The following is a 13,660-nucleotide window of genomic DNA, read 5'->3' as shown; positions in this document are numbered from 1 at the left end:
AATTAAAAAGATAAAAAATCTCTGAATTGTACAAAGCAGCATTTGTGGAAAATCATGTGTCCCCGTCTCATTAGCTAGCTGTCACGCGGGGAGTAGCCAAGTGTGCCCCTCAGAAAATCATTATAAAAGTCTGTTTACATGCAATTATTTTAAACCCCATTTTCTGTTAGCAACAGAAAGTCAGTGAGCTGGCTGGCGACACTCTGTTACCCTGACTGAAATGAAAGATTCAGAGGAGTGAGTGAGTCATATGCTGAGATCATATGATGATGAGTAAGTTCACCCTTGCATCCTGAACATATGCGTGGGAAGCTACTCTAAGCAAAAATGAAAAAAAATCAATACTAGGTTTTTGCAATAAATTACCCTGAGTGGAGCTGATCTTATTCACAAAAGATGACTCCTTACTTAAAACCTGGATAGAGGAAATGCATTAATATGGTTGCTTCTCCAGTTCTTCTATTTGTTTACCATCCCTGAGTGACCTGCAGACATATGATCAGTGAAGGCTGAATATCCAAATCTCAGTGGGGAGAGAAAGCAGGGAAAAGCGTAGAAAGAAGATAGTGGCCAGGATCCAGGGGAAGCTGGTCAAAGGGAATGTGAAGGGAATGGAAGGCTGTGCCCCAGTATTAAGGAACTTGTGTTGAAGAGGCCCACAAAGCAATCAGAAAGGGACAAAAAGGAGACTGGGACCCTTGCTAAGTAAAGCAAGCGAGACTGCACCAGGAAGAAAAAAGTGTGAAGCCTTTGACGTAGAGTATGTCTACAGTAGAGCTGCAGTGTAATTTCTAGTTTAGATGGACATAGCCATGCATAGCTCTGACTGAACAATGTGCTACAAATAGAAGTGGAGCTGCTGGGGCATGAGCAGCAGGTTGGGCTAGCCAACCAAAAACATATGTAGGGCTGGGCTCTTATCCCAGTGTTGCCCTAACTAGCCTCCTGCCCCCCTCCCAAACCCTCTGACCTGAGTTCACTGGTGCTTGCAAACTGGGCTAGCTGCATGCATAAGGATGTGGGCTAGAGCCTGGGTTCTGCTTTCATTTGGGCTGGCAACCAATCCACTTCGCAATGAGGATGCAGGCCCACTCACCTGAGTCCCCATAGTCCTCCTCTACCTTTCCACAATTCCCTTCATGTGCCCAGAAGGACGGACAAATTTGCCCACAGTTCACCGGGAAAGAATAATTGAGCACCTCAGCTTGCAGTACCACAAGGAACCATGGACTATGTCCTCAGAAGTCCTAGTGACACCACACCGGAGAGCAGTAGTAGGAAGGAGAGAGTAAACTCTGGCAGAGCTTTGCATTGTGGCTGCTCAGACCCAGGGTAGGCGAATGACAGAGGCTGATCACCTGAGTTAACTCTGCAGCGACGAGTGACGGACTGACTCCATTTGGAAATGGAGATGGAAGCATCAGGTCCATGAAGTAGCCACTTTGGGTATGGAAGCAGTTTGGCTGGAGTCTGAGACTGCTGAAGGTTTGTTCAGGCCAGCATTCTCCCAGCTTCCCCCTTTTTATTTTAAAATGGGGCATAGGCATGGGACTAGCCATCACAGCATCAGATATACGTGTTTTGGGAGTCAGAAGGAGTGGAAGCCAGCCCTTGCGAGTGTGCCATCCTAACCCTAGCTGTGTAGTAAAATACCTTGTAGTATAAGTTACAATATTCTATATATTCTTTCCCATGGAATAATACACTTTTGCATATAAGATTCTCAACACCAATGTTCCTGGGTTAAGAAAGTAGTTAAAATCCCAGCAGGGTTGGTTAGAAGAAAGGATGCATACTTGAACAATAGCCTGGGGGAGGGGCAAGTATAGAAATTACAATGAAATGCGCTACTCCTCCACAAATTCAAATTAAATCTTGGAAATGCAGAGTCTGGCTACAGCACGCAGGTGAAGGAGGGCTGGAAAATATTCAACTCTAGCAAGGTATAGTGGATATGCTTGAAGAAGAGTTTGCCATCATGGCAAGGCCACAAATTGTCAAGACCCAAGTCATAGTTCCACAAATTGTCAAGACAATGTGCAATTTAAGAGTTCTCCTGGACGCCTGGTTGACCCAGGGCTTGAATAAAGCAGCATCCACAGAGGCATGTCCCACTGTTTCCAACTGGCTGAGAGACTACATCCCGCCCTTGATGATCACTTATTAATGACAATACTGGCAATACAATTTATTTAGGCTTGAAAGCATCAGCCTTGAGCAAACTAAGGCTGCTGCAGCAGAATGTTGCAGTGGACCCACCTAGCTTCACAGGTTACCGAGAGCATTTTGCCCTGGAGCTCTGGTCTCCACACTGGACCCATATAGCAAACGGTGGTAAATGTGATGTCTTGGTCCTTATTTCCATGCTATAAATGGTCATGACCTAGGATACGTAAAAGGCCACTTCACTGGCCTAGATCTCAGTGCTCTCGACAGCTCCATTCCGCAAAAACAACCAGCACACAGCTGTGACCCATGTGACATCCTGAGGGCCACACAGATAGTATTGGATGCAGCCCACATAACACATTGTGGCGGCACACAATGGTAAATAGGTTGAGAACCATTGATCTACTGCAAGGGTGAGTGGCTGAGGAGAAAGGGCTTTCTCAGGAGCCCATGGGAACTGTGGTCTCTCCCACAGGAACTCAGAGCTACTCTACACCTTACCAAGGTCCAGCTGAAAAGCAAGAATCACTTCTTCAACCCTTTCTGTCCAATCAACACAGAGCACTTTAAATTATTCATAAAATTATATTTCTAACAAGCTACACATGCTGTTCTGTCTCTGGGGGACGAATGGAAAGGAAATCCCAACTGCAAGATGGTTTAAGTCTAAATTTGGAAGGTGCATTTCTGCCACAATAATTGGTACAGTGTAAACATTTAAATGGAATAGCCCGGAATAAGTAGCTTATTCAAGGTTGTTGTAATAAGAGATACGAGTGTAAGGGCCAGTTACTTGTATGCAGGTTTCTGAGCTAAACAGCTGATGTAGCATCTAAATATGCCAGTAATAGTTGGATACTTGATTTCCAAAGCAGTATGAGGAGATGCTTGTCACTGGCACTCAAAGGCCAAAGGAAAGCAGTGGGGAGGTTCAAAGCTGAATCAAGGAGACTGCACAGAGCACGACCAGCAGGGAACACAGATAATGGACTGTCCTGACTACAGAAATACTTTGCCCAAGGAAAAGCACCATAATTAAATTTGAGCCCCAAGCTATGACCGTGCGATCTGCGGTTAGGGTTCGATCCTGAGCCGTCTGAGGTCAACGGTAAAATTCCCATCAATGACTTGAATGAGGCAGGACCAGGCCCATACGTGATAGCTCCTCTTTCAGGCATGAGGGACAGCGTTTGATAGTATGTGCTGGAAAGGAATGTTCCTCTATAAAGGAGAGACCAACAACTCTTCCAACAGGCGGTATGGACACAAGAATAACCCCCAGGCTCCCTATATTGGGTGAGGGAGAGTATTCCTGGAGAGAAGGGACAAGACAACCTTATGCAGAAGCTGACTTGGGAACAATCCCTGTGTAACTGAGCTTAGGGAGTTAAAGGTGCAACCTTTTCCCTTCTAGTTACAACGGTACGATGCAGCATCAATGAAAAGCAGGATGAAAGGTTGTGTGGGAGGAGGTGCTAGGATGCGGCAGCACAGGTTGTGTGAATAGGACTTTGATTCACCCTTCAAATACAGCCCCAAATCTCCTGTCATTCCTTTCCTCAACACAAATAATGGTTCCAGTACTCGTGTGAATGACTGCAGTGATTCACCTAAACAAGTGAGACAGGGAGCAAAATGCAGCTCTCCGCATTAAACCGTGGAGCTGAAGCTTTACCATTGTACCTATTAGGTAACGGAGGTTACTCATGCATAGGGTCAGCATCAGCCCCTGCAGACCCAAAGGCTGATTAGCAGGGAATCCGCACTCTGTGCATTTAATAAAAACAGTACCATATTATGCTGCCACCCAATAGCTTTGTATCCAATGTGTATGAGGTTAAGTACTGACCCCTCAGTTCAAATTCACTATAAACATAATGTGACTGTGTGGGAAAAGCAAGCATCATAAGCATTTGTACTGCATGCAAAAGAACACACCAAGAATCCTACTCAGATTCAAATATTTCTCTACCCAGCATTGCTCTAACAAGGGGCTTTTGAATTAGAAAAAGTTTCTCACCACTGCCTCTTCCTCCCCTTTGCAGGTGATGGTGCCGTGTGTGTGGGACTGCCCCGTTCACAAGACTATGTCACCTGACGGTGCCCTAATCGCATTGTCCCCATCCCCAATGTGCTTAAACAAAACTCTGATCTCTATGGCTCATATGTAGTTGGGCTAAGCTTCTTCATACAGCTTTGTACAGCTTCATACAGTTTTGGTTTTTTTGTTTATAATTCACTTCTGAACTTTTAGTGGAGCCAATGGGTAAGGAAACTGTTCAAAGCCATGGCCATAAAAAACAAGCTCCAGTAGTCACTGTACCAAGTCTGATAAATCCAGTGACAGTCCTGCCTTCCTGTTGGTTTATGTAGTGGTCTAACTGTTTGAAAGAGACAGGTTCTGTTAACAAAACTCTGTAACCACAGCTACATGCAATTCAAAATTCTATTTTTGTCAGTGGAGAACGGTAGTGGTTTGGGGTTTGGTTTTGTTCTCTTTCTTTCTTCTTCTTTCAGTTTTCTGGTTATTATGTTATTAGCAGCAGCCAGGTCAGGCTGCTAATGACCAGCTGAACCTTTCAGTTCTGCCCCAGGTTCTCAGTTCCTCCAGACATTCATTAACTGCCTGTTCCCCAACCTGCATGGTTCCTCCTCCAAAGCTCGGAACACGTTCCAGCCCAAAACAAAAACCTTATTGAGCAAACAAAACACTGCACTACATCCACAATTCTCCCCCTAGGGAGAGGAGGAGAGAGAGAAAGCATGAACCATGTGTGACAGATGTTAGTCAGGTTGCTTCATGCATTACAGGCAGGTGCTCAGATATTACAGTGATGAGGGCAGAATAAGAAGCCATAGAGAATAGACTAGAACTAATGGAAGCAGATGGTGCTCAGCAATAGAGCTGATCAAAATCCTTTAATCCAAAAACATTCTGGGATGAAAAATGGCTTTCACTAATTGGAAATTTACCCAAGAAAAATTTTCTTTTTTTTTTGCAATTTTTCATGTTTTCACTCAAAAGCCTTTTTTTTTTTTTCTTTTTTTTCACAAAAATAATTAAAAAAACCTGTGAGGAATTTCAATGAAAACATTTTTTCACATGTAGTTTTTTTGTGAAAAATAAAATACATTGTCCAACTGGCTGCACTCAGCACCTTCGCAGGGTGTAGCCCGAAACAGATTCTTTCAAAGCTAACAAAGGCCTGCGTTGAGCTACCAGCTTCAGATGAGGTAAAAAGCCTAAATGGCAACATTTGCTGTAAAAACAATTGTCCATAGTAAAGAGTCTGGGTACCAATTTAAATGAACTCAATAACGAGTTAAAGTTGGTAAGAACTGATGATTATTTGGAAAAGCTCCAGTGGATCCAATCCATCAGAGTGGATACTATCAGTCTCTACTTGGCCCGCCGAGCAGAGGCAAAGGACAGAGTAAGCATAGCGTTTGTGTTACCCTCCTGTCACTCCTCGCTAGCAGTGATACCTCCAGTCAGGGTGACACACATTACCAGAGCATCAAGGAAGTTTGCACTACTCTGCCCTGGCTGACTCTATTCTGTGGATAGAGAAATTCAGTCCCTAGGGTTATCAAATAGCAGGACGGACCAGCATTCAATAATGCATACACCATATTTTATAATCCATCCCAGAGAAACTGCTGTTTAGTTGCCATGGGTCACTCCTTGCCTTACAGGGGCTTCTGCCATGTTCCCATCACGCTTCAACTTGCTCAAGGAGAAGAATACCCTTCTACTCACTCAGGGAGAAAGACCAACCACAACTGATAGGCCACCGGGCCAGGCCGTTACTGACAGGACACAAAGGAGCATGATTCATGGGGAACGACTAAATTAGCGGCTAAAACAGCTGCTGCATGCTCCTTTCACCCAACACTCCTGTAATTTTTTGACCCACGGGGTGGTTCAGCTAAACACCCGTGTTCGTATTCATTCCGCCATGGATATTATAATAAGATACTTGCACCTAGTGCTATGCCTATCACAGTAAAAGAGCTAAAAATACATCCTCGTTCATGAATCATAGATGAGGCTGAGAAGCAGTGAGTCACTGAAGTTAATCTACTTCCCAGGAGAGTCTTGGATTTTTCATTTATTTATTTATTTTGGGGGTTGGCTAGGCAAAATGCCAAACATCTTTGTGTCCGTACTATTTCTGAGTGACTCATTCGGTACTTTTGGGATGACATCTCTATCGCCAAAAGACCTAAAAAAACCAGAGCTTTAGCTGCATGAGACTCTGCATAATAAAAACATTGCTGCTTCTAAAACTGCATGGGAGCAATTATTTTCCTGCTTCGAGCCGGATCCTTGCATTTACATTACTAGAATGTTGTGGCTTGGTGAAAACGGATAAACCCATGTGATCTGGGTTCGGTTCCTGGCTCTGTCACAGATTTCACTGTGTGATCTTTGACAAATCATTTGATCTCAAATCCCCATCTGTCAAGTGGGGATGACCGCACTTTCCTTTCTCACAAGGAAACTTCTCATTTACCTACCTTGGCCCCAAACCTACAAAGAGTTAAGACTGTGCATAACATTGCACACCTGAGTAGTTGCACTGAAGCTAATGGAGCTGATCGGGGATGTAAAGTTGTGCACATGCAGAACTTTGCAGGACTGGGGCTTTAGAGTGTGAGCCATTTTGGCAGGGATGGCCTTATTGTTTATTCAGTGCCTAGCCCCATGGGGTCCCAGGCTCAGCTGGGGTTTAGACACGACTGTAACCCAAATCATGATGACAGAAGGAGCAAGAGGCGAGAATGAGCTTTAAGAAGATCTATAAACAAACTATCCTCAATTTACAACGTTTGGCAGTGCTGAATTTTTGTTTGTTTGTTTTTTGGGGGGGGGCCAGCAGTTGGTAGTGCTCCCCCCAGGCACAATGGGAGCTTATTCCCAGGGAGGGATGACTTTGAAGGGAGCCAATATGATTAATTATTTTTAAACTAATACAAGAAAATGTTACATGGAAAATGTATAAAGTTAGCTGTGATTTGACTCAAAATACACCAAACCGCACCCGCAGGCCTCCTAATAGAACATGGATAATACAGCCTGGATCCTCTAGTTTTCTCATGCAGATATCAGGAAGATAAACCACCTGTGAATAAAGGCAGGATTACATAGGTAACGTAAGAATAGCCATACTGGATGACACCAATGGTCCATCTAGCCCAGTATCCTATCTTTCTGCAATGGCCAGTGCCAGGTGCTTCAGAGAGAATGAACAGAACAGGGCAATTATTGAGTGATTCATCCCCTGTTGTCCAGTCTCAGCTTCTGGAAGTTAGAAGTTTAAGGACACCCACAGCAAGGGATTATATCCTTGACCATCTTGGCTAATAGATGGACCTATCCTCCATGAAATGAAGTAGGGTAGACAAGCTCCAATGCATAATCTCTGAAGAAAAGCTTCACAGTGGACTTAGTACTCCTCATTTCCTGCCTTAAGGCCAGTCGGTCTTGCAAACCCCCTTAACTCAAGAGATCCCCAACTCATTTCATAAAGGCTACCCAACCGCTATCAGATTAATAACACTTTGTTGGTAAAGTTCTCAGATCCTTCAAGAGAAAGAGTGCTGTGAAAACTGTAAACTATGTTATATTAGTACATTATATAATATTACATTCTAAAATATGACAATAATTTCCCCTTCAATATTTTAATAGGAGAATCTAGTAGATAAGACTCGTTAAATAAATAAATCATTCAAGATTTTGCACACTGTTCATTCTGTTTTGTGGCCAGATCCAATGGCAATGGAAGTCAGCAAAAGGATCCTTATCAACCTCAGTGGATTGGGCCTTTAGTTTGGATGGTGTTGAGGAATGATGCTATCCTGCTGTGAATAAAACTTATAGCCAGCCTGGCTTTGTGACTGTTGTGCATAGTTATAATCACTTCTTGGCAGGCCCTGTCCACAGTAATGATCAAATTAAGAAAAGCAAGTATAGTACAGTACCTCATTGTGTAGTCCTCAGTCTGATTATAATGAATACTGACAGTCCCTCACGTTCTATTGGCAGACAACATATAGCTAGTTCATGCTCTAGTTACTCAGCCTTTCTATAGAAAGGCACAGATTAGACAGTACATGAAAAAAAGGATATGTAAATACATGTAAAAGATTAAATACATAGAAACATGGAAATTGCTACACCATATGAGACCTGTGGATCATCAAGTCAGTGGCCTGTACCAAGCCCTACAGCTGGTCCAAACTTTGCATTTTTAGTTCACAGAAAAATCTGACATTTGGAAATTTGTTTTCAGTCTGAATTGCAACAAAATTTCAGAATTCCCCAAAATGAAAATTTTCCGAACTCAAAACAAAAAAAACCCTGCTATTGTCTCCTGAAATGGTTTCTGGCCAGATTCTGTTTAATCTCTTGCACATGCTGTCCTGTATTTCGCCATGCTGAACTGTATACATATACAAAATGTAAGTGTATTGGAGGAGGGGGAGTTTTGCAGAACACCTATTCCACGCTGCAGATGATGCAACACGAAGATTTTAGGATTTCTAGAAATGTATTACATCCAGGTTATCTGCCCAGGGGATTAGAGTTCTAATGAACTTTGAATATAAATTAATAAAAGAACAATCTAACAAAGGCATCTGAATTAAAGCCATGAGCATTATATGACACAAAAACACTACATTAAAAGAATGTTTTTAGGTTGCAAAGTCAAGCACTCAAAAGGTAGGAAATGTCAGCTTTCTGGCCTATGCAACCTTAATTCTACTTCCTTGGGTGTCTATCCTGTGCACCGATGAGGCAGGGATCCAGTGGAAAAAGAGTTTGTGATCTTGTAATTAAAGACGGTATCATAACGCTGACACAAAAGGGGGCCAAAATTCAGGCTGCCCCTGGGCAACCAGAAAGCTGGAATTTCCTAGCTTTGAAATAATTGACTTAACTTAAATAATGTTTGTTGAACATAGTTTGTCATGTAATTTCCTGGCCTATAAAAGGAAAAAGTAAAAAAAAAAAAAGTTGCATGTAACAATGCCCCCTCCACCCAATCATGCATCATCACCAGGGTTGAACTCTTGAACCTTCAGCACTGTAGCAAAGACTTCTAGCACTTGAGGCACAGGACTAACTACATTAGCTGACAGCAGGAGAAAGTTGTTATTCCAGAAGGTGGAGGGGGCTGGACTGTTGGGGCAATCCTGGGTCTGAGGTAGTGGTGGTTGGAGGACTCCAGCCTAGTTCTCTCCCCCTCCTTGGGAATTAGGGGAGCACCTGTCCCGTGTGGTGCCCCGGGAGATGGGAGAGGGCTACTGGAGCACTGTGCTGGGTTCAGAAGTTTGACTAGGGGGACATCGATCTGGCTCCCTCTCTTCCCCCTATACCTACAACAGCTGTTCTGGTAGATCCCAAGCATTCCCCGTGGTGAGGGGTGGTTCTGCTGCTGCTTTGGCCACAGTGTAGGACCAAGCATTTGAGAACGTTCGTTCAGTTATTCTGGCAGGCTGGCCAAATTTTGTTGAGGAAAACAGAGAGGAGGGAAACAGTGATTTTCAAAAGTTTATATCTCAGCAAAACCTGAGCTGAATTTCATCAGACAAAGAAAAGGCCCTTCTCTAGCCGAAGGGCCTCCCCCTGCTGTGTTTCAAAAGCCTGCTGCAGACAATGGAGGTGGTAGGCTGTTTCACAAATAGGTCACAATAGAAAGTGTTAAATAAAGGGGTCATTATCAGCTTTCACTGCAACATTGAGATAAACTGAATACAAATAGTAGGCACAGGACACTCTCATAACAGCAGCTGTCCCATATATATTGCTAGTTCCTCCCTTACTGCTCCTTCATTTACAACACTTATGTAAATCTTCCTTGCATCCTTTAGGGGGCTTCTAATGCCTCCTGTTAATTTCTCATGACCAGCTACCATTTCTGCCAGCACCGCAGCTACCCTCTCCATCTAGTAGAGTAAAAAGAAAACCTTCATCAACCCTCACTTTTCCCACTAGTTGCCCCAGTCTACAAGAAGTCAAGATGATTGAAAGAAAATGAGACTAGAGGATTCGATCCTGCAGCCATTTGTCTTGTGAGCAGGCCCACTTGAGTCTGGCTATTCAGGAGCGTTAGAACCATGCAGTCCAACTCACCATGCCGAGATCGTAACAAGCTAAGGAATTCATACAAAATTTGGTCACTTATAAATAGGAAAACTTATTATATATTGCTCCAAGTGAGTTCTTCAGGACATTGGAGGGGACATGCGACCTTTCATCTCTGGTGCTGCTGACAGTTAATTACAGGACGATGGACAGCAGTTTCTGATTGTAGCAGTGCCAGTAGCCACAAATGAGTCAGGGGAAGACTTCCCTCGAGAGAGTTCTATTTAAGAAAAATTCTCCCACAAAATATACTCAGTTTGAGACAGATTGTTGGAAAGTACAAGGTAAAGAATATTTAGCTAAGTTAGATGTATTCGATCCTCGGGTGCTTGCAGAACGATTTGAAACAATCTTGGAAGTGTTAGCAATTATCTTTGAGAAGTCATGGAGGAAGGGTGAAGTCCAGAGAAGGAATAATACAGTACCTATTTTTAAAAAGGGAAACAGAGGACCAGGGGAATTATAGACTGGGCAGCCTAACTTTGATACCTAGAAAGATACTGGAACAAATTATTGAACAATCAATTTGTAAGCACCTAGAGGAAAATAGGGTTATAAGGAATAGCCACCATGGATTTGTCAAGCACAAATCATGCAAAATCAAGGTATGGAAGCCATGGTTTTGCCCAGCCTCTTAGGCCATTACATCTGAAGTAACTTGAAACATTTTCTGCTGTAATTTTCCCATGGCATAAACTAGCATCCCTTTCACTGTTCCTAATGTAGATGTTCTTCCACTTTTGACGGCTATTAGACAGGAGATGAACCTTAAGAAATTAAAAGGTCAGGGTCAAAGGTCCAAATTGTAGAATGGAAAGCAATTGTTAATTCTTTTCACGGTGCAGGAATTAAGGTAACAATTGTAAAGTCCACACTGGGAAAGAAGAAAAAGAAAAGATGTCTGTGCCATGGGGGAGGGGAGCAGAAAATACGCTACGCAGGGAATCATTCATGCAACAAGGTTTCCTACCTACCAGTGAGTGAAAAATGGAGAGGCAAAATGTAACGGTGCCAGCACACCACTGAAAATGAAAGATATTGGGTGAGGGAGAAGTCCTCCATAAACAGACATCTAAAAGATAAAGGGGGTTACCTTGTGCACTGTTAGTACCAGAAAATCAGACACATTGCACAATGCCAATTTAGGACTGTAAAACATGCTGCCTTAAAGAAAACACCCTCCATATTTCCAGAAGAGAGAATGCAAAAACACTACAGTTTGCAGCAGGATTCTCAGCAATTATTACACACCTACAGCAACATGACAGCATTACGACCCATTTGAGATTTAGAGAAGCAAGACTGCTCTAAAGGGGATAAAGAAATCATTTAGCGTTCAGCTCCCTCAAACATGCACTTCCTTATTTTTATTTCAGATCAGCTAATCTACTTAAGGAGTGTTTATTACAATAAACCTTTAAGGAAATGCTTTTCGAGGCTAATATGTTATTCCTTTGGATTACTTATGTACTTTAATTCCCCTTGGTATAATCAACACGTCATTTATAAAGGCCTCAGGAAACAGGAACCACGCAGTAGAAGATGATTTTCAGTACCTAATGAAGAGTGGGAGAAGGAAGGTTATGTTGCACAAGCCCCGACAACTTGATTATTTGTTTTTTAATGGAAAAATCTGTGAGAAGCTACTTACGCGTACACAGTAGGTCATGCCAGTCTTCACAATGTCCTCTCCAGTCTGCACGAGGGGATTGTCCTGTTTGCTTAGCGGGGCAGACTCAAAGCCCAGCAACATGCAGTCATCTTGAGATTTTGTATTTGCATCGACTTTGTCCGGGTCCTGCCGTGGATAAGAAGTAGGCAGGCAGCTGATTAAACTGATTTCTGGGGAGGCTGGGCTGCTTGGAACTGTAACACACTCTGTGAGTTTAATTCGTGGCACCTCTTTTGTCCCCAGACAGAAGTTTTTTAAAACAGGAAGATTAGACGGATTGGATAATTTAATATTAGCCATTCGGGGTATCAAAGTGCACAAAGTGGTGGAGTTGTCCTGTGTCCCCAAGGTGCCATCCTCAATTGGTAAATGAGGTGTTGAAGAATGAGAAGATGAAGAAGAGCCTTTGATATTTAAAGAACTGTTTTGTGTACCTTCCTCTAATGATGTTATCGAATCATCCCTAAATCGACTATATTTAGCCCTATGAAGCATTCCTGGGTGTCTAAACAGTCCTACATACAGTACGTGTCCACTGAGACTGTGCTGGCTGCGTTCTCTCATAGCCTTGGAAGTTCTGTAACTGGATACTGTTGCATAAATTGGCTTTCTTCTTGTAGACAAATGACACGAAAATTAAGTAATTCAAACAATTTTAAAAACAGAAGCACACTAGATATTTTTCGTTGACTGCTTCACAAGTGGCTTATTTTTCTTAATGAACATAACTTAAGTCTGCATGGTCATCTGGTCGTCTTTAAATAATGCTAAATGAAACATACACATAGGTATAACAATGCTACAGCAGTTTAATCTGCAGAGCTGCTATCCATACCTACAATCACTTCTACCACAAGCAAGCAAGCATCTAAATCGTTCTCAGCTTTGAACACTCACGGTTATAGCCTGCATCATTAACAGTGAGCCCCTGGCTGCAGGAAAGGCTAAAAATATTCCACACAAAGCAATACAAGATATCTAGAAATTCAAAAACATCTTTAGATTAGCAACAACCCAAAGAGATACCTGACAAGCCCTGTTCTTTGCATTTTGTATTCAGCTGCCCCACTGGAAAGAAAAATCATGGTTCTGCAATTCTTTATTCGCACAAAATGATTTTAAAAAAAACATGCAAAATAATTCTCTGAAGGTAGTCAGTAGTTCTTAATACAAATCTTGCTAATTCTTGTCTTTAAAGTCATTGAGTATCACAAGTTAGCAATATGGTCAATATTCACATGGTCCAGCACAATTTTACTTCAAATCTCCAGACTCATCATCATCTTTGTGCAGTCTCTTTGTCAGCCCTGGAGTCATCTCTAGCTGTTCCTTAAAAGCCAGGTTACAGACAAATTTTTCTGTTCAAAATTCTGAAGGTAGCGTTGCAGTTTTTGTGAATGAAGTTTTCTGAATGAATTTCTCTGTGTGCAAGCTAATAAATCTGTGAATGAAGCTGAGAATGGCTATAACTGACTGATAGTCCCAAGGGTGTTTAATTTTCATCCAATCAGAAGAAAGCCTGGTGACTCATACACCATAAATACACTAAAGGAGTCGCCACGAAAAAATGACTTTTTGGGGGGAAAACAGTTTTTCATGTGCTGGTAATGAATGGATAAACACATCAGTAGTTACAATGTCCATTGGTCTAACAGGATTTTTGC

At 42.5% G+C, this 13,660-nt stretch overlaps 1 protein-coding gene across 1 annotated transcript in view; it reads right to left on the bottom strand.

Moving 5' to 3' along the window:
- SHC4 (SHC adaptor protein 4) overlaps nucleotides 1–12,560 on the bottom strand; it is a 46,789-nt gene extending 34,229 nt beyond the window's left edge. The window contains exon 1 of the mRNA XM_067556124.1: nucleotides 11,976–12,560. Coding sequence (XP_067412225.1) covers nucleotides 11,976–12,560 — 585 coding nt within the window. The remainder of the gene's footprint in view (nucleotides 1–11,975) is intronic.
- Nucleotides 12,561–13,660: the final 1,100 nt, after the last annotated feature.

Source organism: Emydura macquarii, unplaced genomic scaffold (assembly GCF_026122565.2).
Source record: "Emydura macquarii macquarii isolate MOO-44397 ecotype Brisbane River unplaced genomic scaffold, CSIRO-AGI_Emac_v2 contig_1644, whole genome shotgun sequence".
Taxonomy (NCBI): domain Eukaryota; kingdom Metazoa; phylum Chordata; order Testudines; family Chelidae; genus Emydura; species Emydura macquarii.
This window is presented reverse-complemented; position numbering and strand designations above follow the sequence as displayed.